The 27,020-nt window shown below is 42.8% G+C and overlaps 1 protein-coding gene across 1 annotated transcript in view; it reads right to left on the bottom strand.

The window, feature by feature from the left end:
- Positions 1-27,020, bottom strand: part of LOC129330308 (adenylate cyclase type 10-like) — a 93,274-nt gene that overhangs the window by 51,607 nt on the left and 14,647 nt on the right. The window contains exons 9-17 of the mRNA XM_054980342.1: positions 24,094-24,215; positions 22,121-22,197; positions 20,241-20,430; positions 13,631-13,686; positions 11,859-12,012; positions 10,584-10,776; positions 7,807-7,893; positions 5,512-5,795; positions 2,427-2,563 (exon numbers count right to left, since the gene is read on the bottom strand). Coding sequence (XP_054836317.1) covers positions 2,427-2,563; positions 5,512-5,795; positions 7,807-7,893; positions 10,584-10,776; positions 11,859-12,012; positions 13,631-13,686; positions 20,241-20,430; positions 22,121-22,197; positions 24,094-24,215 — 1,300 coding nt within the window. The remainder of the gene's footprint in view (positions 1-2,426; positions 2,564-5,511; positions 5,796-7,806; positions 7,894-10,583; positions 10,777-11,858; positions 12,013-13,630; positions 13,687-20,240; positions 20,431-22,120; positions 22,198-24,093; positions 24,216-27,020) is intronic.

Here is a 27,020-nt window from a genome sequence, read left to right as displayed (position 1 = left end):
AACAGAGTATAAGCAATTCTAAGAATGATGCATTAAACAACATAAAACGACCTATAACTACCTGGTAGGATCATACACAAAGCAACAGATAGCAAACCATAGCACATATTAGTAAAGTTTATGTCCCTATCTCTCTACTTATGCATCCCCCTGAGACTAAAGCATGTCCTGCCTCCATGTTGGAAAGATGAAGAAGAAGGAGACAGCAAGCAAGGATGAAGCCTGAAGGAAGGAAGTCCCTGAGAGGAGCAATTAGCATATCATAGGGATAACTCCAGTAGGAAGGCGGGATGCACAGGCCCTGGCCACTCTACCTCTCGGTCTCTATTGCATGTCCCCCTCTGTAACCTGAGACAAGGGGCAGCATAAAGTCCTTCTCTTCCTATAGCTAATACCCCCAGGAATGGCAAAAGATGCCCCAGGGTCGACTCTACTCTGACTGACTGATATGGACTGAGGGCCTAACTACACAACACATTGTGCTCATGTCCCTCCCACTCTGTGTCTGCCCTGTTTCCTGTATACAAGGGATGTGCTAGGAGTTCCCAGCCATGTGGGGACCCAATTTGGGGAGAGATGCCTCAAGTTTTCCCTACCTGAAAAGGCCCTGGGGAGCTGTTATTTGTCCTATTGTTGATGTTTGGTATGTAGCTCAGCAGTACACATAAATTTCCTCAACGGGGCAAACAGCAGGGCCATTTCAGATCAGGAAAAGAGTGCAGGGGTGAAGGTGTAAGCCCCCTCTCCATGTGACAGGTACCTTTTTACATCACTGGTGGTCATGTACAGAAATTCAAACCTTTGGGAATACAATTATAAAAACAATAGAGATTATAATTGGCAACACTATCCTGAAGTAATACTGTTAAACTTCTGGAACAACTCTTCAATACCAGCTGATAGAAAAGAATTAACAGTACCCCCAGGGTTTTTTTTCTGGGAAAAGAGGTGGTGGTGGAACTCAGTGGGTTGCCCTCGGGGAAAATGGTCACATGGCTGGTGGCCCCACCCCCTGATCTCCAGACAGAGGGGAGTTGAGATTGCCGAGGGCTGTCTGGAGATCAGGGGGCGGGGCCACCAGCCACGTGACCATTTTCAAGAGGTTCCGGAACTCCATTCCCCCACATTCCTGCTGAAAAAAAGCCCTGAGTACCCCTATTGACAGCAGCCAAATTCCTGATAGGACAGATGTGGAAATCGAACAAAATACCAACTATAGCACAATGGAAAAATAAAATCTGGGACATGAGAGAAATGGACAAAATAGAAGACCAGTTATCAATAAATGACAATCCAACTTTTCGATCCAATTTCCTGGAAAAATGGTTTCCATATTTTGACCTCATCTCAGATTACACATCATCAGAGACTGCTCTACAAAAAAAATACATGGACTTTGTATTTTATTAAAATCTGTAAAGTATTTGCCTCTTGATATGGGATTACTATAATGTATATAACACACTTCTGTCATGTCTTACCTTCCAAGCCCCTAATCCTCAACTAAGTAAAAGTCCCTCCCCTAGGGTTGCCAAGTCCCTATACTCTCCTAGGGAAAGGAGGGGCCCAGTACTCCCCAGGATGATCCTCCCAGAAGTGATTTCATCATGCTGGCCGCATTTCTTGAATTGGCCCCCTTGGAGCCAAAATCTGCCGAGAGCCAAACATGGGAGCACTCTCGCAGCTGGTGCAATGATGTCAATTCTGGAAATGACATTGTCATGTCTGCCGGGGCACACACACTGCACATGTTCCCGGGGTGCCTGCCGGGCAATTGCAGGTGGCTTGGTATCTCCCTCCAGTTTCCAGCAACCAGCAGACAAGCAGGCAAACCACCAAGAGACAATACACCAAGAGACTGCCCACCACCGGTGGACACCCTGGATCCCTACACTCCCCCCTGCCCCTTTGGTTGAAATTCAGTGTTACAGTGGCTGGGATTCTGTCTTCTTCCCCAACCCTTTCCAGTCACTCTGGGGATCCCTGGTCCCCCAGAGAATCAGGAACTGTGTTTGCATATGAGTGAAAGAGACAATCATGGAGGTGGAAGGTGGGGGGTATAAGAGTTTTGAAAACGCATCAAAATGTGCGCACTTTCAAAAAAAATTCAGAAGTAAACCATGCAAAAAGGATTGGTGGAAAGGTGGCCTGGGTCGGGGGGACAGAGGAGGAAAAGTTGGGAGTGAAATTGGCACAGGATCAACTGGCAAACTGTAGTGTCTGTAAGACTTGGGAAAAACCAGGACATCAAAGAAGCCAAGCAGCCACAAAAGCTCTCAGTCTCTCATAAAGGAGATGCTGTGATGCTGTCAAATGTGAATGCTACCAACAACCACACATACACGCCTCTCCCAAGTGCACTGACAGCTTGTCTCTGGTTTATGCCATTCCAGAAACACGTGGAGAGCTAATGACTAGTAACTTACTGAAAAGGCTGTCCCACTCATCCTCGCTTTCTTCGTCTTCTTCCAATACATGGTACTGAAGGACACTGTTTATGTGGAGGTTGTGGAGAAGCTCCTCAATATAAAATGGGTTCCCATGGCTTCTTTGTATTAAAAACCTAGAACAACATTTGAGCAACACATTTTAAAGAAACCTGGCCGAAGAAGGAATATGTCTAAAACAATTGTCAACCATTGCATGAGCAATCTGAGCATTATAGATGACCCGGTGTATTTGTCTTCTTTCATTTGTACCACTTTGAAAGAAGCATACATTAGTTATTTCTGTACAGAGGTGAGGATATTGCCACAAATTAGCATTGGATTCAAATCTAAGGATATATCATGAACTCATGGGGCAGCCCTATACTGAGTCAGACTGCTGGACTATCATAGCCATTAGCCAGTATTGTTTTGACTGACTGGCAGCAGCCCTCCAGGATATTGGACCGAGGTTTCTCATATACCTACTGTTGGATCCTGGAGATGCTGTGAACTTGGGCCCTTCTTTTTGCAAAACAGATGCTCTACCACAGTAACCACCACCACCCCTTAGCACTTTAGATATGTATTACCTAATGCTATTGGATATTATTGATTTATTCCCCCCCCCTCCACCAACGGTGGGATGCATTCTTCTCCCCTGCTCTATGTTATCCTCACAACATTATGAGGTCAATGAGGCTGACAGTGTATGCAAGTGAGACTTGTCCAAGATTGCCCAATGAGCTTCAATGCAGAGTACGGATTTGGATCTAGTCTTCCAGAACCCGCTCTGACACTTTAACCACTACATGATGGAAAGATCAAGACTTAATTCCATATGTAATGATGATAACAACAGGTACTGCTAACATGTGGAAAGATCCAGAAATATTAGAAGCAGCTTAAAATTTGGAATCTAGCTATGATGAAGATAGTGATCTATCACATGGAAAGAAAACCCAGAATTCACAAGAAGACTTTTTAGAGGAAATGGTATTTACTCATTGACTTTTGGAGGCCATGTGGCCAGTGTTATGGATTTCAGAATACAATAACTGAAACAGAAAAGAGTTTAGATCCAGAGGAGTTAGCTGTGTTAGTCTGTAGAAGCAAAATCAAAAAGAGTCCAGTAGCACCTTTAAAACTAACCAACTTTATTGTAGCATAAGCTTTCGAGAATCACAGTTCTCTTCGTCAGATGCATCTGACGAAGAGAACTGTGATTCTCGAAAGCTTATGCTACAATAAAGTTGGTTAGTCTTAACGGTGCTACTGGACTCTTTTTGAGAAAAGAGTTTGGGTTTACTATGACGATGCTTGCTATATGATGTCCTTTGTGTGTATGTTATAAAAGGGATAAAAATAGTTTCAATTAATAATAATTTTTATAAACTAGAAAGGAAGAATGTCCCAGGAGTTAAAGAATCATCCATAGACAGTACTAATGCATACCTCTTGCAAGAAGTGTGTGCTGGCAGTAAACCACAGCAAACCCCAGAGAACCCTCTTATTTATTTGTTTGTTTGTTTAGAATATTGCTATGCTACCTCTTCAGAGTCCTGCTTGAGGGAACTTACAATTACAAAACATAGTATAAAGCAATCAAGTCATTAAAAGAACAAGCCATTAGATGAAAGCATCATTAAACTATCAATAAAGAAACAGAACATTTAAATGCTGATAAGATAAAACCCCTGATTAAAAGTCTGGATAAAAAGAAGTGTTTTGGCTTCAAGCCACCCTTCAGTTAAGCAAAATCAATAGCTACCTGTACGTCTACATTCTCTCTAGTGGCCCCCACCTTACAGAATGGGCTGCCTGAAGAGGTCAGGAAAGCTCCCACTCTCCTGGCTTTCTGCAAACTGTGCAAAATTAAATTATTCAAGAAGGCTTTCCTACACAGATAATTGGGCTGTGCTGTAACAAAATGGTTCAGTGAGAAGCATTGGTACAGGGATAGGATCTGTAGTCTATACTACTACATACTGTCTGTTGCTGTAAATATGCTCCTAGTAGATAGTTCCATGTTTGTTTAATATGTCATATCAACCTGCTTTATGTTGTTTTTCAGAACTATTTTCCAGCTCTGTATCAGATTTCTCCTTGGCCGTCGTCACACGGGCATCTGTTCCGTTAAATTTACAGTATATAGCGTCATACCTGATATCGGCACAGTAACGTTTCTTTGAGTCACCTCACGGCTCTTTGCGCTCTGAGCTGTCCACACCGAAGCGCTCTGTTCCATTCTCTCTAATGGCGCAGAAGCAGCTCCCCCCCTTTTTTTATTTTTTTGCCGTTTAATTCCGCTATAACGGAATAACATTATATAAACATTCCCGTAGACCAACCCAGAACAACGCTGATAGGTTGCCCTTTTTTCCCGCCCATGGAGTGGTCAGAACATTGGTTGACCCTTTTGTTTTTCCAACTTTAGCGAGGTGTGGTTTTGGGTTAAAATATTTCTCCAATGGTGATTGAGTCATTTTTACTTCAGCAGAAAATTTGCATTGTGTTATGTCGTTATGGCGTTATGAGAATGTAATTTTTTTTTTTAAAAAAGGGAGTCGCGCGGAGAAATGGATTCTGGGATTGAAGGGAGGGCATAGGACGTTGCGAGGCAAAATACATCGATGTGAGGCATTCACACTGAGGCACAAAATATCGCGACTATCAAGCACAAAGCAGAAGAGAGAAAATCGCATCAGTGTTGGAATAAGGTGGGTGTTTGCTGGGAAATTGCGCCATTTTCGCGCTAAATAAAAGCCCGTGTGACGACGGCCCTTGTTTTCACATTTCTGCTACCCTTCCTTACCCAATTGTATTGTTTATTGAATGTCACAGCCATTGTTTGTATTGTCTTATTTTATATAATCCACCTTGAGTCTTGACTAAAAAGAATGTAAATCTAAATAAATGCATACATACATACATTTTATCCTCAAATCAACCCTGCAAGGTGGGTTAGGTTACAAGTACTGGCCCGAGGTTATCCAGTGAGCTTGGGGCAGACAGAGAATTTGAACCCAGATCTTCTTCCTACTCTCACTATAACCAATAGAATACATTGTCTTTTCCTACTTACGTCTCAAGTTCCCTTGCGATACTGACCACCCCGAGGTCCTGGCAAGCCTTCTGAACGATCACCGTAGGACATAACTCTTTTAGTCGAATGTAAGTGTTTGCCGTGCTGGCCAGGATTCTCCCTGGAGCAGAGCACAGCAAGTGTCTCTTGTGTTCAAAAGGAGAAAAAGAGAGGACAATAAAGATGGGAAGGCTTCTCAGCAATTTTTCTAGGTACTCCCAAGAGGTAGAATCGATGAACTGAGCTCCATCAATTACAAAGATGGTAGTTTCCTTCTCTGCTGCCTAAAAAGAAAAAAGCAAGCAAACTAGGCATCACAACAATAAAAAAATATGCAGAATAAGGCTATCTTACAGCCATAGAGTTGTAGTCTCCAGTTCAGTTGGCATACCAGAGAAAGAGCCAGTTAAAGTTAGAGGAAGACTTCTGAGACTGGAGGGAAGCTTCAGACTTTGTTGACCAAAGTGGTGGGTTACATGCACGACTTTGTTTGCTTGAAATGTGCCCTGCAGCAGAAAATGGAAATCCCTCACCCAAGTTGAGTTCCTTATGGGAAACATGTGGCTTTTTGTATTCTTTCCACTTCAGTCTCTTAATGTTCTACAGTAGAGAGAACAAAGTTTGGTATGCTCAGAGGCCACTCTGAATGGAATTGAGATAGCCCAATAGCCACCAAAGGAGGAAGAGGAGGATGCCACCAGCCCAACCCAGAACGAGTTTCCCTCACTGCCAGTCTGGGGAAAGTAATTCTGGGCCAGGTGGCAACTTCCAACCGGACTTGCCTTTTTATCTTGGCCCCACCAGAGAGTTTCATTCTTCTGGTGCATCACTCTGGAATAACATTTGGCTATTAGCAGAAAGTCAGATTGGCTGACAACCTGGGCAGAGGGCTACGAGTGTTTTATATTAGGATTTTCAGCCCCAGCAGACTTGGGAGGCTGTTCTCTTAGGTACCTGTTGGTCAAAATTGAGCAGAGGAAGAAGAGTAAAATTGTTTTCATTTATTGTGTTACAACTTATTAGCTGTTCAGCATATTGTATGTTTTTGCAGGGTAAGAGATGAAGGATACTTGAGATAGGTGAGAGCTGACATGGGGACCTGAGCTGGGTGAACAGGAACCCAAAACAGAGAGTGACTGATCAGCTGAAAAATATGAGGGTTATTCTTTAGGATGTACCTGGCTGCTACTAATTAGGGGGAGGTGCTCTAATATATATGGAACAGGGCCAGCACCCACACATGGTGAGGTGGGGCAGCAGCCAGGACTCAAAGGCAGGACCCAAAGGCAGGCGGGCATGTGGATGGAAGGGCAAGAAGGGAAGCCTAGTAGTGGACATAGGAGGAGCCCTGAGCGATTTCTGCCCAGGGCCTCCCAAAACCTGGAATGGGCCCTGATGCAGAAGATGTAGTGGTGGGAGAAGATGTACCAGGTGACTGGAAGGGGCAGGGGGTCAAACAGCTGCGATCTGTCCCTCGGTCCAGTTCTTGTGCCCATACCTGGAAATTTTATGGTGAGAGGGCATAGGAGGGGTGAGGGATGCCTGGCCCCTGTTATCTCAAAACGGTGATTTTTATTAGGTGGGCCTGTTAATGCCATGGGGGGAATCCAGTGATGTCACAGCATGGGAACTGGGGAGGTCACATTATCTAGCAGTATGAATGGTAGTACTTTGCACACCACTAGGTGTTGTACAGTCACAATCATGTGGCTTTGAAAAAACTGGCTATTTACTAGGCTAACTTTTTAAAAATCAACATGGAAAATACTTGTGGGCTCAGTATAAAAGTGGTGGAGTTGTAAGTGCCAGATTATTGCCTTCCATCTCCAACTTGCATATGCAGTCATTACCATAAGAAGGCACATGCTGAAGTCAAGTGTATGGGCTAGCTGACGGCCCTGAGATTTCAAACTGCTGCTCTGTCTTTGAAGCTATGTCTTTGTAAATTTGTGCTTATTTGCCCTATGGCATTGATTATGGAAATTTCCTTGATACTGACTGCACTAATCTCACACTGTGTAATCCTACTTGAGTCTCAGTGAGAAAAGCCAGCTATAAAAGACATAAATAAATAAACTGATGATGATGATGATGATGATGATGATGGAAATCAGTTCCCCTACAGAATTAAGTTCATACAAAATAATACAGGCATCAACTAAGACCAAAAGCTTCTGAGGAAGGTAAATAAGGTACTGATAAACTCAATCAGTATATCAGAAGTTGCCAAGATGTAAACTAGTGTCGTGTACTTTGGAGAACATCCCACCCCACATAAATAAAATTATTACTTACATGCTGGAGAATCTTTACGAAAATTAGTTCCAGCTCTCCCTTCCTCCTTAAACTATCCATGTTAGAAACAACTTCTGAAGCAGGAAACTGAATCAGGAAACAAATCAACCCACCCACCCCGAACACAGTTGATTAATGCAGTGTGCAATCTCTTTTTCCTTGGTCCACTTTGAAAATCTTTTCTTATTTTTTTAATTTTCTTGAAAGCTTGACAAATAATGTTTTTTTTAAAGAGGATTTGACAGGAAGGCTTTTTTTTCAAAAAATGCAACAAAAACAGAACAGCCAGTTGCATATTGTGCATATTCATTTAAAGATCCAGATTTAAACGCACGAGCATGTCCCAAGTCCAAAATGTAGAAATGTGAATTGGCTCCTACAGCAGAGCGGTCAACCCCTTGAGCTGCACTGGTGCAATCACAACTGCACCTAAAAGTGAGCTAAGGGCAGATCTGCACTTTATATGCATCCTTATATGGTCACATTTCCCCCATAATATGCATGGAAGCATCAAGAAGATCCAATTGGTATAGTGGGTAAGAGCAGCAGGACTCTAATCTGAAGAACCAGGTTTGATTCCCCACTCCTCCCCTTGAAGTCAGCTGGGTGACCTTGGGTCAGTCACAGCTCTCTCCGTGCTTTCTCAACCCTACCTCCCTCACAGGGTGTCTGTTGTGGGGAGACTTTTGAGTAGTGAAGGGCAGGGTAGAAAACCAACTCTTCTTCTTCTTTTCCTCCTCCTCTTCCTTTTGTATTCCATCTCTCTCGGTGGTGGGGCTTAGCTATTTCACTGGATGTACACCTCCCACAGCTGAGGGAGTAACTGGTGGTGGGAAAGGCTGACTAGATACAAATCCCACACAGTAAGTAAGACCTTTGAACTAGAATGAGCATCTGTCCCTGCCAGGCAACATGAGATTCTACTTTTCTGTGGCAAAAACGTCGTGGGAGTCAGAGAAAGCTGCAAATCTCATGTTCCCTAGCAGGAAATTTTGCTATTGACCATTCTCAGCTTGTAATCCTACTTTCACCCAAGAAGCTCAAAGATGCATACATCATGGTTCTCACTTCCCCATTTTATCCTCCTGTCCTGACTTGCGAGGTAGGCTAGCTTGAGAGAGCTGGACTGGCCCAAGTTCATCCAGTGAGCTTCAAGGCAGTCTGGAGAACTGGACAGAGGTCTGGGGTGGGGGTGGGGGTGATCTGGTATTCGTATACTGATTCATTAGCCTGATTTATGTACATTCAAAATAGAGATTCCCCTATAAGATCCAGGAAGCCAGAATCTGACCTGGAACAGGAGGCTTTGAGAGGCAAAGTGACAAATTTGGTTTGCTTCTCCATAAAGTATGAAACGTCTATGAAATACAACCTCTTGCTCAGTAATGCTATATAAGTACCAGTCTTGAAGAATAAATTATATCCTTGATCAGGAGAGATTCCTGAAAGCCACAATATAAGATTCCTGAATTATGTTGAGGAGGAGAAAAGCAGTCTGGAGTTACTTTGCAAGCAGGTCCTCAAAATTACAGCAAGTATAGAAGTTGCTCCAAAAATAAAGTTGAAAAGTGGGCCTCACTTCAAAAAAAATTGAAAACTAGTGTTCTTAACACTACTAGGAGTTTGCACCCAAAAAATCCAGATAAGCTGCATATGGATTTGGGGGGTGGGGTTGGAATCTGGGATCCTTGAAATCTAGGTCAGATTCTCTGATCTGGGTTAGAGGATCCTGGATTTAACTTGCCATTATTCTCTATGGGGGGAAACGTCCAGAGGGCAGGAGGGCATTTTTAAAACTAACTCCCCTCAATATTCAGTAAACCTACTCCTGACTATCCCCTAAAGACCACCCCAAATTTCAGGAGGGTTCGACCCTGGGATCTAATTCTATAGGCCCCTGAACAAGCTGCCCCAGCCACCCTCCATTGTTTCCTATGAAAGAAACATTTCCAAGGCTTTAAAATTCTGTGGCTAGCCTTCTTCCCTTTCTTGGGATTCTCTAGTTTGACATCATTCTCTTGCAAGCTTCTTGGCAGAGAATCCTAATGTCTAATTAAAGATTCTCAATGTCAAACCAGAGAATCCCACTGATAATCTCTTTTACTGTAGTGGGAGAAGGGGAGTGAGGTTTGGCAAGCTGCAAAGTTTAAAAGGTAACCACGGCAGTGGCAGCTTGAAGGTGCTCTTTTGGAACACAGGGGAGGCAGAATGGGATGGAAATCCCCTCTGCCTGTTGCCTCTTCCTCCTGCCCCACCAGCCTCACGCCGTTCTCCTTCAGCAGCACAGAGCTTGACTCTACCACCATTCAAGCCACTGCCCTCTCACTCTCTGAAGTGGTTGCTGGCTACTTCTGGTGGCTGCTTGTGGCTCCCGGCTGCAGCTGGATAATCCAGCCCAGCAGAATTTGGCCCCTGGATTGGATCAGGGGGTTCAAACCTGGGAAACCAGCAAAGATGGATTATGCCAAATTGGCATAAATCCATCTTTTTTGCTGGTTCCTGGAGCCAAAATGCACACCGGTAAACACTACACCAGCCTCCTACTTCCAATTGTTTCAAAGTAATTGAGACAACAGCCTTTGTCTGTGTGAAGGCATAATGAGCACTGATTGGTTATTCAACCAATCTTCACAGTGTGGGTGGAGTCACCACTAGACATTCCATGCTGAATGCTGGAAGTAGCTTTTGTGTACCTCTAACCAAGTGATGATCACCGTATTCTGACTATTGTGCTGCTTGCTTACTTTCCCACTGTTACTGCACTCTTACATCTTTACCTTAACGTAAAAGGGCTGGTTGAAGAGGCAATAATAGGAGTCATCTATTAGTCCACGGATTTTGTTCTGGAGGGTGTACTGTCGGGTGTCATAAGATTTGCAGGTATCAATCCCCAGGAACATTGCCATAAGTGTCCGCATGGTGAAGAAGCTCTGTGACACATTGATCTTTGTTAGCTCCACGGCTACAACCCTGCCCAGAATAGAGAAGAATGTGAAGTATCTTCATTTGAGGGAGGGGAAAATGAAAAAAGCAGGATATTATCACAATGCAACCCTTAGTCCAAGATACAGAGGCTGAAAGTATACTAGATTCAAGAAGGAGTTTGGAGCAACTGCAGAAACCCATGCGAGAACTCCTAGGGCATCGATCCCTGTAGCGTCATCCAAACTGCTGTTTTGCTTGAAAGGGTGAAAACACCATGCAATCCTAAGCAGAGTTGCATCCCTCTAAGTCCATGGAAGTCAATGGGCTTGGTAGGGGAAAACTTTGCTTAGCATTGCAGTGGACACAAAACAAGATTTGAGAAGACATTCTGGAGACAGTTTGCCTGGCTCTTGATATGCCCGCAATCTGTGGGATAAAAGTCGCACCCCTTGGCCTTTTGTAGCCGACAAACCAGAATTTAATGTGTAGTTCTTTATTCCCTGTAGTTTTCTTGGTCTAAGCAAGGATCTGGTATATTTTTTGTCCGTCACCAGTGAGTCAGCTGTTGCTGCTAAACCAGCTTGAGCCACCATGGCCAGTGGGAAGCGCAGCATACAAATGAATGAATAAATTGGGGGCAGGGTATTTGATACTTATGTGTATTTGGAGAGTGGTAGTGGATTAAAAATTAAGAACCACTGGAACAGACCCATTCCAAACAGACCCAAGGGAAGCCTGCCCACATTGTCTCTGACAAAAGAGCTACCTAGGAAAAGGCAACTCTCCAGCAAGGATCAGTAACAAATATACATTTATCACCCACAAAAAATAGAATCATTTAGTTGTACATAAAGAGGTCCAGGGAACATTTTCCTTGTGTTGGGAGGAGTTTTGCTTTTGAAGGAGAGAGCAAATAGACAGCTCCTTTTTTTCCCAAGTTCATAGGTAAACCCATAATTTGATACACATTCAACTGTGAACCCAAAGTTTGGGTAAGAGACACAGAGATGTACAGTTATAGACAAGGACTGAGTCCCTTTTGTGGGGGGGTTCATTTTTGAAGAGCAGAGGGTGGATTTTTAATGTGGTTGAAAACATGTAACAAAGTGAGATTAAAATGCTCTCACTTTTGATCAGCTGTTTGCCCTAAATAGGCAATTTCAGCCATTAATTGGCTTTTTCCATATCCAAAGTGTCCTTCATATATTAAAATATGGCTTTCTTTGAAGTATTTAAATTTTTCCAGCAATTCCTCAAAGATATCAGTTTCTCTCTTCCTACCTAGGGGAAAACAATAACATAGGCAAGAGGTCATTAAAACAGCAAAAATAGTTCGTGTTTGTTGAGTTCTGCCCCCCTCCCTACCTCCAAATGAAGACACAATATTCAAGAAGATGGGTTAAACTAGGGTTTCATTCATGGCCCATGTGCAGCAAGAATGTATATAACCTCCAGCCCCATTTTCAGTGTGGGTTACCCTAACTAAGAGCTAAGCTACAAGAGATGAATTACACGAGTACGTGCATGTGAAGGGAGTCGCAATGTTAGCCAGGAAGCTGAGTTTTAAAACAGATCAGAATGCTTTGTCAATTTCCCCTCTACAGAGCCAGCAGTGATGGCTCCTCAGACAGTTTGCTAATTTCCTCTTTGCCTCCCCAAGGCTCTGTCAATTTCATCTCCCCTTCTAGAAGGCGAAGAGGAAATAAACAAACCCTCTCAGAAGAGATCTTTTCTGGCTCTGTAGAGAGGGGAAATTGACAAAGCCTTTCGATCTGTCTTTTAAAACTCAGCTTCCCAGCTAACATTGCAACTCCCTTCACGTGAGCATCCTCGTGTAATTCGTCTCTTGTAGTTTAGCTCTCAGGGTAGTCTTCTTGACTACCAGTGATCAGACAAACCCTCCCTGGCCCAAATCTCAGTGCTGCAAAGTTACTATATTTTATCACTCATAGCTGCCAAGAGGGGCCTAGCCTCATCACCATCCTCCCCCATGTGACTAAGCAACTCGGATTCAAATGATGCTGTCCAGCCCCAGCTCTCTCACTAGTTCCTGCTACGTGCAAAATGCAGGAGAGGTTGGATTAGGTAAACTCCCTTTGTTCTCAAATGCCTCCGGGTGCTTACAAATTCCCCTTATGCTTTTGACTCAAAGCAGGGCTGCCGACTTGGAAGGCAGGGGGATGTTCGGAGGGCCCTCCACTCTGCAAATCCCACCCTCTCCAGTCTCTACTCCCCAAATCTCCAGGAATTTCCCATCTCAGAGTTGGCAACTCATGCATGCATCTCCCTGCACGGAGACATGGTAAGAGAGAAGGCACCACTGTGCTGTGTGTCAGGCAGATGGAGATTCCAGCAGCAACCCAGCACCTCCTCTTCCTTCCTCTTTCCCTCTTTCATAGGGGTGGCAGGCTGGATAAGCAGGCCCCCAGTAGCAGTGCTGGGGTCTGGAGCTGCTGCTTGGGCTTGCCACCCAGGTGCCCCTCCACCCTTCTGGCACCCTCGGCAATCACCTAAGGCTGCCTAGAAGTTGCGTCACCCCAGCTGGGAGCTTTGAATGCAAAGCATGAGCTCTGCCACTAACATATAGCCTCTCCCTTTCCCCCTGTGCAGAATTCCCTCTGAACATTATAAGAACTAATCACAGATGCTGATGTGAGTGCATTTGCTTGGTAATGCTCCTTAAGTGAACTGTATGGATTAGAAATATCTGCTAAAATCACAGCCTAAAACAGCAACTGAGGCACAAAACCCATCATGGTTGTTGATACCCCTTTCATGTAGTACTTCCCCACTTACTTGGTCTAGAGTTGCATTATGAGTAAATGCTCAGGAAAGGTAAACAAACCCTGACATCTCCCACAGACCCCCCTCTCCCTCTTGAAGCCAGAAATCTACTTACCCAGTAGAGGATAATCTTCACATCTCTCCTTGGTCAGATATGCTTTGAAAATCATTCTTAAAAGAAGGAAAAAAGCAAAGAAGTATCAGTCTACATTAAGCTCTAGCCAAATATTCCCTGCAGCTAACAATAGAAAATACTCAAATATCGAAGAGGAATTTTTCCCCCCCTGGGAGAGGGGAAGAAAAAACAACCGGAATGATTGAGGCTTATGAGCAGTCTCAACCAAAGAAACTTGGGAAACTCAATTCTGTGCTGAAATACTTCAGGAGAATTAGAAAATACTTAAAGAAAAATAACATGAAAAAATAACATTTATTTTATTTGTCATTTATAGTCCACCTTTCTCACTGAGACTTACAGTGGATTTAAATAGTGTGAGATTAGTACAATCTATATCAAGGACATTTCCGTAAATAATGCCATGAAACATTTAAAAGCCATCAATAATATTCCTGTAGCAGAAAATCATGGCAGTAAACAATATTATTTATCCTTAGCAAAATAGCAAAATATTTGGAGATCAGCATTCCATTATTACACACAATAAAGCTTCAGTCCTATATACACTTACAGTGCAATCCTAAGAAGAGTGACCCCAGTCTAAGCCCATTGATTTCAATGACCTAACTGACCTAACTTTTATTAGGATTACAGTGCTAATAGGGAGGGAGGCCCATTGAAATCAGTGGGATTTGCTTTCGAGAAAGCATGTGCAGGACCAGCTTGCAACACACACAGAAACTGAAGAGAATATCAGCAACCCAGAAACTGTGTTCCTTTCTTTCATTTACATTCCACTCCATATCAGTAGATAATAGATCCTTGAAAATACTAGCATAATTTAAGCTTATTTTCCTGAGTAGCATCCAAAAGACTCAGAGTATGGGATTCAGAACTTTAGCAAAGGGAAATTTTACATGAATTGAAACAAGCTTCTCTATTCTTTTGCCTGATAATGTGTTGCTTGATTATAAGCACGCATTTTCCAAACATAACTTTATTTCTCTTGATGCAAAAGAGAAAGAAACATGAGGCATAGCAAGAAGTGGAAGAAATTGCACTGTTCAAAAGCCATGCCACCAAATGGCAGAAGCAACAGCTTTGGCTCACACTCAGGGCTTCTAAGAACCACCATGGGACCCCAAAGATTCTACTTGCCCCCCCCATATGACCCTGACCCAAACCAAGCATCATAACAAAACAAATCACTTGGCTTGCCGTTACCATTAATCTATATTAATTAGAGAATTGGCTTGTCTGTCCATTTGTCTATTTGTGGCAGGCATAACTCATCAGAAAATAAAGTTAGGAATCTCAAAATTGCCACCAGCTTCAGGGAGATCAGAGGAGGTCCAGGGCGAAAACTGGCCCAGGTTATCTCTGCTCCACTAGCCAATGGTGCTATTTGCAAGAGAGGCTAAGGTCTCTGTTCGTGGCAAGCGTAATTCATCCAAAAAATTGGCCACCAGCTTCAGGATGATCATGGGGTTGCAGTGTCAAAAATAAAGGGAACTAAAACATACTGGACCAGATTACTTTCACAATATGCAACATGTAATAAGAGAACTTTTAAGTAACTTTTCATCTCTCTAATACTTGAATCCCTTTTCATCTCTCTAATACTTGGTGGAGAACAATGGAAGCTGCTTTGGGCTCCCATTAGGGAGAAAGGCAGGATATGACATGCTACTATATAAAAGGCTAAGCGTGTTCCAGACAACTCACTTCCTACCACCAGAGGGCGCTGCCATGGAGGGAAGACCAGGCGAGGCAGCCTGCCCCTCCAGAGACCTTGCCATGCATGGCAGGAAGACCAGGCTGGAATGAGGCACAGAGCGGGCAGCAATGCCCACCCCCCGCTTTCACACAGGAAGGGATCAGGAGCTGCGCAGGTGGCAATGCCCACCCCCTGTCTTCACACAGCACCCCCCCCCCCCAGTTCCTGAGAAAGTGGAGTAGGAGATTCACAGGAGGTGACCATCTGTGGAGTGCTATGACTCATTATACCTGTGGAAAGAAAGGTGGATCAACTGAGCAGAGCTATTGGCAGCTAGAATGGTGATACATAGACAGAATTAATATCACACTACAAGGGAGGAATATTGCCACTATTCACCTCCACCACTCCTTTCAGGAACAGCTTAATGTAACAAATACTCAGCCTATCTATTTTTCTACTTACCATTGTGTATTTGTATTATATATTTTATATACCCATATTTATTCTTACATTTATTCATGAATATTTATTGTCATTTATTGTAACCAATATGGATTTTTGATGGTCATTGAGTGTATGTATATGGGCAATGATTGTTCTATTGCTTTCAGTACCTCTGGCAGAAACTGATTTAAGCCGGTGGCTGATGTTGAAATTTACTTGGCAATTTGCACCTATGGTTCATGCACTTGCACTTTAATATCTATCTATATAATTTTTTTAAAAAACTATATTGTACATTTAGTGACTTATTGTATTAATTACGGGAATGGTTTGTTATTGATTGGAATCAGAAGCAGAGCAGGTGACAATGCCAGCCCCCCTTCACCCAGCTGGGATCAGGTGCAGAGCAGGGGGAAATGCACGTCCCCCATCTTTATCGAGCTGGGATCAGGAGCAGAGCAGGGGGCAATACCTGCCTCCCACTATCACCTAGCTGGGATCAGGAGCAGCACACAACAGAAGTACTCCCAGCATATTAATTTATTAATGTATTAAAGTGAAAACTGACTAGTGCATTTTATATAATTATTCATAAATATTCAAGATAAATATTCATAAATATAGATAGAAATTAATGCACATATTTAGGATACAATTCTCAAAAGAAGGTAGAAAACAAAGGTAAGTCAATCACATCAGCATATTAGTCCATAGTATTTTCCTCTTTTCTTGGATTTATAATCTCATACAGAAATACTAACTCATAACAGTATTCACCAGAAAATGCAGGGATATACAATAACATTTAACAGGCAAATGACCAAGTAACAGACTTCATCATATTCATATCTCATTGTCTGAAAATGTTGTTTTGTTTATAGGTGCAAAGACTCCGTAGCAGTCCCAAAGGAATCCCCGGACAGTGACGGTAAGTATACATAACATTATTTTCAAACTGCAATAGACATAATCTTGTTTTTCTTTTTTCTTATGCAGGTGGGTTAAGGTAGGCGGAAAACACCAAGGAATCAAAGACCCAACAAGGGACCGGTTATCGAAAATGCTTGTTTCAGAAGTATCACTTCATCAGGGATCAATGGACTTTGCAACCATGCATCTGCAATAAAATATATGCTTCTAATAAAAAAGTGAAACATTATGCCTCCTCTCTTATTGTCTTTTCAGGTTTAAAAACTCACCAGGACTGGCATGTGGTTGCTTTCTAGCGACAGCTGGGTGCACCCTCTAAATGGCCATGCACAACATAGTAACACTAAAGCAAAATTTAAAGGCACTTCTTAAAGGTGCAGTACCACATTAAAGAAACAATCACAGCTCGTTAAAGATACAACACAATTACCATTCACAGGAAACAGGATAAATTAAATTCATGATTCAGACCAAAAGGCTTCATACTGTTAAATGTTTTTGTATAGCCCTGCATTTTCCTGTGAATACTATTATGAATTTGTATTTTTGTATGAGATAGTAAATTTTGTATTTATTAACATTATATGCAATAGGTCACTTTAAATCACAAAAATACTATAAAAATATTTATATTTCTAATTTATCTATGTTTCAGTGTTCTCATAGAGCCTCTTAGATGTGGTTTTCTACTGTTGGTTAGGTTGCTGATACTAAGAATGCTTCTGTTTTTTTCTCTGGATCAGGAGTGGAGCAGGTGGCAATGCCCGCTTCCCCCTTCAACCCGCATTATAACATGAAGTTTAATGCTTACTGTAGCAAAGTAGCATTTACGGAGAAATATTAGATATCCCACCAATTCAATAATAACTGCCTGAACCATGTTTAAAACGTAATTAAATCTAATTAAATTGGGGTGGGGGGAGTTCTAACTTCTGCTCCATACATTTAACAACTAAAACAGATTAATATGTAAAGGTGGAGTCAGGGAGGCATCCTTTTGCTACTTTGATAGATCATGGGGAAATCGTTACTTCCCTCCCCCATTTCTGTTCATAATGTTAGCAAAGCTTTGATGCTAGGCTGTTATTAAGTATGTTCTAAGTTGCCAACCAGGAGAGGGATGAGGTGGAGTTGAAACCAAGACTGAAAAATAAAGGGTGAGGAAGGCACAGGAAAAAAATTAGAAAGAAGGGAGAGAGTAATTAAGGCAGATCATGAAAGGAAGAGGGCAAAATTAAGGAAGAGAAAGATGTGAGAAAGAAAAATGAATTAAGGAAAAGAGAAGGAAAGGTTGTTTTATCTTGTTACAGCACGGCAAAAGGGTTACTGCCCCTTTGCAAGATCTTCAGAAACTACAGGTGTGACCCCCAAGCAAGCAACAGCTGCTTGCCGAAAGAATGAACACGAGTTATATATGAGAGTTATTCTCTATTGCTCTGTTATTACACTTACTTGTTGTTGTGACACTGTGCTTCACTGTTATTCCTTTAGATGCACCTGTTCCTTGATTAATTCCTCATTACATATGAATTGTTTCTTGCCACTGACAACTTATATATTTGTATATTTTGGATTTTTGGATTTACATATTATTGTATGAAACTTTCTATAAGATAATGTGGCACTTACACTTTATAAGACTTAGAATATATTATTTTCTTAACTCTTTTTGGTCTTGCCCTCTGCCTTATTTTAGGCTTTCTTGATGTTCCTTTGCAAGATCTGGCTGAGCAGATTGAACTATGGAGTTGGATGGAAAGGCAGAGGGAAAGGACAGACACGGGTCTTGTTAGGAGGCCGCAACCTGGCAATGAGTGTAGCAGCTCTGATGCTGGCTTGGCTGATGGGCTCAGCAGAATCTCATGTTACACAAGTGCTTGCCTCAGCCTCCTTATAGTAAACTTTGCAGAAAGGTGCAGAACGAGCAGATAGTCAGAGCTAATGTTGCTTTGCTTTCCTTATGCTCCTAGTGGCTGTCAAGCTACCCATCAGTTACTGGGTTCAATCCAAGGTTTTGGTTGTCACAAACAATGCCTTTCATGGCCCTGGCCCATCATATCTACGGGATTGCCTTTCTCCCTATGTCACACCACGGAAGCTTCGCTCATCTGAACAGGGCCTTCTGCAGGTGCCCCCCCTGCAAATGGGCAAAATCAACTGGTACCTAAACACATGCATTCTCTCTAGCAGCCCCAATCTTATGGAACAGCCAGCCTGAAGAGGTCAGGAAAGTTCCCACTCACCTGGCTTTTCACAAACTATGCAAACCTGAATTATTCAAGAGGGCTTTTTACTCAGATTGGAGGGCTGTACTATAAGGAAGTGGTCTCAAAGAGATGCATCCACAAAGGGATAGGGACTATAGAATTTACTGCTACATACGATCTATTGCTGTAAATATAATCCTACTATGTAGTTTCTATTTGTTTAATACATCAGTCTTAGAATTGCTTATAATCTTTTCCAGCCTTTCTTTAACTCTCTATTGGATTTCTGTTGGCTTAAATCTTCGCAGATTTGCATGTATGTATCCTATCACACTGTTTATTGAAATGTCTTTGACACTGACCATACTGACTCACTCTGTATAATCTGCCTTGAGTATTAGTGAGAAAGATAGACTATAAATAATGTAAATAAATAATAAAATAATAAATTTGTTTTAGAACTGGTATTTTGTTCATTAACATGATGCACCAAATCTTGCACAAACAAGATTCCACACCAGGCAAAGATTGTTGCCTCCACAGCTGAGCAAGGAGTCCTCTAGCTGCAACAATATCTCAAATGATATAACTGCCCTTTAGACATCCTTCCAGAGCAATAGCCTGATGATAAATATGTTAATGGAGATATTTTCATATTAATTTTGAATATTTCACAACTTCCAATACGGATTTGTCCTTAAAATATTCTGTTTGACTTCTCCACCATATATACTAAAAAGAGCCCTCTTGATTCTTGCATTGCCCATAGAGATTAGAGTTCCCCACAAACATTTTTGCCAGTCAACTATGTCTGTAATATCATCTGCAGATTATTTTCAAGCAGTTCCGTCTAATTCCAACATTTCTAGACATACAAAAAAACCCTCTAAAAATTCTGTTCTATGTGTTTTAAGTTAACTCTTTCCTTAGATCTCTTTTCCACGTCTTTTTATATACAGTTTACACAATAAACCTTGCTGATTAAATCTTGTATCATGCATTACTTGTATGATGTATACGATATACATATCATGCATAATGTATGCTGCTTGCTGTTTCATACATGTTTCTCTGATCGTTTATTAGTCTAAATGTAGCTTTTCATCCTGGATAGTAAAATATCTTCCAAATAAGCAAGAATTTTGCCCTCTTTTCAAAACTGAATATGAGGAGAGAAATCTACTGGAGGTAAAGTTCCTTGAACGTGTTTCGCTCTCAGGAATGTTCCTCACTGGAGTCTGAGCCAGCCCAAGGAAATCCACCCTGTTCTTTCCTTGTCCATCTGTACGTGGAGGTGGCCACTTACGTTTTCTCAGTGATACCAAGGTATTGATAGATTGTCCCTGGGTTCAGAATGCCCTTCATGTCAGTAAATGGGACTTCTTGAAAGCAGTAGTGCGGCAGCTTGGATTCGGAGTAGGTGACTGAATCACAAGTCACTAACCCTGGATAGTACATCATTATCCGGGCAGCCAGGTTCACTTTGCGGCCAATGACTGTTCTCATGAAAGGAACAAGACAGAGGATTAATTTGAGCCTAGGTCCTCAATCAGACATTGATGCACTAGAATCCCTCTTCACTAAAACATTCAAGCAGGACCAAGCTTATGGGCTGGAGCATCCTTAGCGGCTGCCTATAGCAGTTTGAATTAGAGCGGCCTGAACTCTTGCCAGCCCACGGGTTGCAGCTGATACCAAGGACCAAAACCTGCTGTGACAATACTTCAAATAACCAGTAACGAATAAATATTGCAAACGGTTACAAAGATAATACATTTCTATTCCATAAAGTGCAATAAGCCAAGCAAATTCAAATTCACTTAAAGCGCCAGTGTGCCGTAAATACATATATACGACTACCCCACCATCATCCTATACATGTAAATCAATAAATACATATGTCACCATACAATCAACATTCATAAACAATGGTGGCCACATGACCCAGTTAGCAAGATATTCCATTTTTCTCTTGCAGGAACCACAAGGAACCCATGCCCGAAGGCTATGTTCTTATCGATCCAAAAATAAGGTAAGTTTCACAATGGATTGTTCAAATGATAATTAATGAGTTCCTGCTGTTTAATTCACTAGTCTGCGGAGGTATCAGCTCTTGGCTTTGTTCGCTTGACTTATTGCATTTTATTATCTTTGTAACCTTTTGCAATATTTATTCATTACTGGTTATTTGAAGTATTGTCACAGGAAGGCTTGGCCCTTAGTATCAGCTACTATTGTACCTGTGACGCTTCCTCTTAGGTGTATAGCCCACTGGTTGCAAGCAGGCAACTAACACCTCGACAGGCTCCTTAACAGGCAAGGAGCTCAACGCTCTTCATTGGACCGCTCATTGCAACAGTGTGGTGGAGTGCAATCAGCTGCACTTCATGCATGCACTCTGTCCCTCGGTGAGAGTTTGGTTTTCCCTTCCCTCCCACAGATGCACTGTAGCTGCTCTGGAAAACAGTGAATGGACTGGTGGGTAGATATGGAAGTAGCTTGCAAGGCAGAAGGAATCACTGCAATCACCAGTGCAATCACTGCTTAGCTGGGGAGTTGCTCAGTAGCCACCTCAGGCTGACCAAAGCCAGGCAGGGAAATGTGAGGCTCAGCTGACAGCCAGTTGCCACTATCAAGCATGGAGTGCTCACCTGCCAAACCAGCCTGCCACAAGGTTCGTGGCATCCCTACTTTGCACAGGCAATAGTTTTGCTAGAATAGCAGTTAGAAAAGCCACTCTCATTTGCCACGTGCTCAAGAGCGGCAAAGAAATGACAGAGGTCTTGCAGGTTTAGGAAGGCCAGAAAAGAAAGGGCTACAATTCAGGGATCCCATAGTGGAAGGAGGGGACAGAAGTCCTCTGGATCCATGGCAGAAGGGTGATAGCATGGGAGGATTAATAGAAACAACTGACTGATACCCACAGCCCAACTAAAAGATAAAAACCGAGGTGGTGGTCAAACCAAAACACGGAATGGCTCTCTCAGGCAGAAACATAAAGCAAGGAGGGTGAGGAAGAAGGCAGTGCTGGGAAACCGATGAAACATGAGCCCTGATGAATGAACAAGTGCAGAAGTTGTAGGAGTGGGGTGAGAGGATCCAAGGTTTCTCTTAGAGTGCCCAAATGCCAAGATTTCCTTGAGGTTTGGACACTGGGAAGTTACCAATGGTCCACCATGGCTGTACCTGTATATTCATGTCTCACACGATGACCAACTACTCCACAGAACACTGGCCCACTGGCAACCCCAATGGACACAAGCCTACAACACAAAGAGAAGAACATGAGACCACTAGTCCAAGGGAAGCTCCAGATACCCCTTTCACCCTTGGAGTGCCTCACTATGTCTCATTATGTCCATGGATGTCTCCTTATGACACACAAATTAGTGAACCATTCCTTTTATGTTTGTTTTAAACTACTCCCCTGTCTCTTGGAATCAAACTGATGGTCAATGGAAATGACCCTCCGTGTCCTTACAGGTGCTAAAAGACTTATACTTCAACACTGGAAAGACAAAAGCCCACCTCCTGTAAACCACTGGATTGAAGACCTTATAAACGTATCAACATTTGAACATATCACATACAGAAGGCAATTGCACATTGACTTCTTTTTAGATATTTGGAAATCTTTTATAGATATAGATAATCTTTTATAGTTATAGATAAATCTTTTATAGATAGATGTATCTATAAATCTACGTATAGATTTGCCAATAGTGTTTTTGTATCCAGCCCTGTTTTCTTTTTCTTTTTTTCTCTTCTGCTTGCTTTTTTGAAAAAAAATGTTATGTACTGCACCAATAAAATAATTTTTTTTTAAATTAAAACACATAGCATACTAGGAACAGAGAACACAACTGAAAGAGGGTCATGACTATTCAGGGTAGGTTAGTTTCCAAGGTAAATCTGAACCAGGAAATGGCACACTTTTGCAGACAGAAAAGTGCTGGTGGGGGGCAGTCTCTTTCTCTCTTACTGCCTGTTGGTTTCTAAAGTGCTACTGGACCTGAATCTTGCTTGTTCCATGTGTCTCCAGGGCAAACACGAGAAAAAGAGAGAAAGACCCTGCCCTCATGGCTCTCTTCCATCTGTGAAAGCGTGGTGGGTCGAAAGCAGGGACAGACAAAGCTGCTCCTGCCGTCCATGAGCACACGGGAATTCTTTTCCTTCCCCTAAACCATCTTGAAGGTCAGTGCAGTCACACATTAAACTAAAGTAGAGTTGAGGTTTCCACAATCACACATGAGTTTGGAGCATGTGTGACCAGGCCCTGAAACTCCCCTGCATTTTTCATGCGCTTTTCAATCTGAAATATATTCATGGCAGCAGGGAAGGGAATGTAGGGGACAACTCTGCCGGCTGCAGCAGATCCAGGGTTTTTTTTCAGGGGGAACGGAGTTCTGGAACCTCTTGAAAATGGTCACGTGGCAGGTGGCCCCGCCCCCTGATCTCCAGACAGAGGGGAGCTTAGATTGCGGCACAGAGGGCAATCTAAACTCCCCTCTGTCTGGAGATCAGGGGGCGGGGCCACCAGCCATGTGACCATTTTCTCCGAGGGCAACCCACTGAGTTATACCACCTCTTTTCCCAGAAAAAAAAGCCCTGAGCAGATCTATTCCTGTTGCAGGTACAAAAGCCTGGCGATAGCCAGAGGTGCAAGCTGAGCGGCAAGAGCAAAAGGGCCTTTGGCTCACAGCCAGTCGAGTGAATCTGGCACCCATCCAAATGATCACTATTATGTTTTTTCCCCCTTGTGTTTATTTATTGGTATTTTTGTAAGCTACTCTGGGATCCCATTGGGGAGAAAAGCAGACCAGAAAATGCATAAAACAGAAAGCATCAATTCACCTTTCCCAGAATGCCACAGCATTCCTGGGACCTATCAGGCCTGCGGCACCTGTCTACCTGGCTCCTGTTCCCTTACCAGAGCCACTGCTCAAAGACCTTCCTCTGCTGCTTGCATCCAAGAGTCTCTGCTGCCATTTGTTTTTATGAGACTATGCATGCACAGTGAGAACTGGAGAAGAGGCAGCCATGATAAGTGGCAAGAACACAGGATGCATGACCGTTCCCGCTGCGGAAGCAGGAGGAGGTGCTCTACAAGTAACTCTGTTAGATAGGCCTCCCTGGCATCACCACCCTCAGTCACTTACTTTACTTTCATGAGTGACGTGGAACAAAAGGTATGGATCTTAAGGGCACAATCCAGAGCATGTGTGCTCTCATCCGCTTGTTTGTCTCCAGGGAGACCAAAAATGCAAAGGAAAGTGCAGCCCTTTGAGGAGGGGAAGAGAAGAGAAAGGCATTTCAGAAAGGGCGGCTTCAAAGACCACTTTATCCTAGTTCCAAAAGATACACTCACAAACCAAATATCTACTGGCAAAGGGATCCGGATGCACTCCTCAACGTGACACGTTAAAGCTGACCAGACACTGATTTTGCTAATGGCTCACAAATGGGGTCTTCATCAATGATGCTCCCATGCCAAACTGGTAATTGCTTGTAAAACTTCCCCAATTTGGCACAAACATGCTTTCAGACAATGACCTCTTCCTCCTGCTGCACATAGACCTGGACACTGGTAAGGTCATAACACTGCCCCCCTCCCCCCCTCAAATGACTCTGATGCCGTGTGTCTTCTTGCAGCTTATTGATCCAATGCTCAGTGGGTCCCAGCTCTGGAAAGGTTGAAGACCACTGTCATAGGGAACACCCCACTTTCCTTACCCAAAGCTCACCCTCTTGACCTTTGAGCTATAGCAGTTCTCATTACTGTGATGTCACTGGGTGTCAAGGCAGCACAAGCATTTAGGATCAGGATGCAACTAGACAAACTCTAGAACTGTGGGTTCTGAGGTGCAAGTGGTGGCTCTGAGTGATGGTGCTTGCAGTTGCTCAACTAAGAAAAAATGGTCTGCCCTTCCATGCATTGGCATACTGGCATAAAAGGCCAATACAGTGCTCCCTTTCCCAACCCAGTTGTGTGGTGTTTTCTGCATATTCCTCCTTGGATGCCTGATAACATGAATGTATTTATTCACATTTCTAACATGTTCCATTCTGAGCACAAGAACATCTGGCTGAGAAACCAAAGCATGCCCTCCCTCCCATGATCTTCCTTTTCTGATGAATGCCACCCAACAGCTTGTCTTTTCCGTTCTTTGCTTGTTTACAAATGCTTGAGGAAACTGAGGTTTATTTTATTGATTTAGAGCTTCAGCCTTCAACTTTTCAAGGGCTGAAATCCAAGAGCCTGGAACCCCTTCCTAATGCAAAGTAGCACAAGTTGCTTTAATCTTAAAATCGAGGGTAGGCGAATTTACGCATCATTCACAATGCTAGTGTGTCTGTGTTAAATGCACATCTGGATACCCTTGTGAATTTCTTGGAGGAAGGGTGATACAAAATTAAAATAAAATTAAAAATCGCCATTGTTTCTCCTTAACAGTGTAGACCTGCAAATCAATGTATTTTATTTACTTTATTTATACCCCACCTTTCTCCCCAGTTGGGACCCAAAGCAGCTCACATGGTTCTCCTCTCCATTTTATCCTCACAACAACCCTGTGAGGTAGATTAGACAGAGTGTGAGCAACTGGCCCAAGGTCACCCAGCCAGCTTCCCTGGCAGAGTGGGGATTTGAACCTGGGCCACCCAGATCCTAGTCCAACATTCAAACCACTATGCCATGTTGCTCAGTGCTTCACACTGAGTAGACAAGGGACAATAATATTATTATTTGCACTGAGCAAGTGAAAAACTAAGGGCTAAGGTACTACATGAGATATTTGGCTATGAGTCAGATCACGGTTCTGTAGACTCAACTCCCATTCATCGCAGCTAGAGGGTAGCTGCAGAGAAATTTATTTTCCAAGTGCCACAGTGCCTGGTTTAGATTGGGACAGCAATACAGAGAGGGATTTCCCCCCATTCTTCCCCACACCATTTTCCTAACCCAGAATGCCCCTAGGGAGCACTAGTTAGCCCACTACATAGCTGCACATGCTAAGTCAGCTGAGAGCCAAGCTACAAGAGACGTATTACACAAGGAGGAGCACGTGAAGGGAGTCGCAATGTTAGCCGGGAAGCTGAGTTTTAAAAGAGATCGGAAGGCTTTGTTAATTTCCCCTCTACAGAGCCAGGGAGATCTCTAATCAGAACGGTTGTTTATTTCCTTCTGAAGGCTCTGCCAGTTTCACGTCCCCTTCTAAGAGGTTAAGAGGAAATAAAATTTCTGAGCAGCAATCTCCCTGGTTCTGTAGAGAGAAAAGATTTACAAAGTCTTCTGATCTCTTTAAACTCAGCTTCCCGGCTAACACTGCAACTCCCTTCACATGCTCCTCTTCATGTAATTCATCTCTTGTAGCTTAGCTCTGAGACACAGAAGTCTGCCCATGGCTATTCACAGATCTGGAGTATGAATTCAGCTCTTCTAGAGTGAAGGACATCTCTCAACTCACTGAACTATGCTGCTTCTCCCCAAGGAAAGTCCTCTGTTGAGGCAGAACAGAAGATTGGATTAGGGCAGTTTTTTTGTGGGTTATTAATCAACATATTAATTACATTAAGTTGTAATGCATGTAAACTTTCTGTCTCACGAAACCAGGGCCTGGCAGGATTTGCTGTCCTTTCACTGGGCCTGTAAGAGAGAGATGTTCCGCCAGGCATATGGTTGAGGCTGGGCCTGGCCTCCTCCAGCCATGCTGGGGAGGGGGGGAGAGGGAGTCGATAAATTAGTGCTTAACTCCCCCCTATTGGATGTTATCACCATTCCTGTTTTTAGAATTTTGTGGTATTGAGTGAAGGTAAATTAAGTTATATTGTGGTTACCGCCCTCTTGATATCTTTTTTAACTATTTATATGTGAATTGTAATTTTAATAATGCTTTTATGAAATTATGAATTCTTGTCCATATTGCTGATTATGTGTTTTAATTGATGTAATCTGCCCTGAGCCCATACAGGGAGGGCAGAATATAAATATAAATAAGTAAGTAAGTAAGTAAGCAAGTAAGTAAAGCTAGATAGTATTTTTTCAGCTATGCAAATGAAATGTCTTATACAGGCTTCTTGTTAATCT

Source organism: Eublepharis macularius, chromosome 5, assembly GCF_028583425.1.
Source record: "Eublepharis macularius isolate TG4126 chromosome 5, MPM_Emac_v1.0, whole genome shotgun sequence".
Taxonomy (NCBI): Eukaryota; Metazoa; Chordata; class Lepidosauria; order Squamata; family Eublepharidae; genus Eublepharis; species Eublepharis macularius.
Note: the sequence above shows the minus strand (reverse complement) of the source record. Positions and strands in the feature narration are given on the sequence as shown.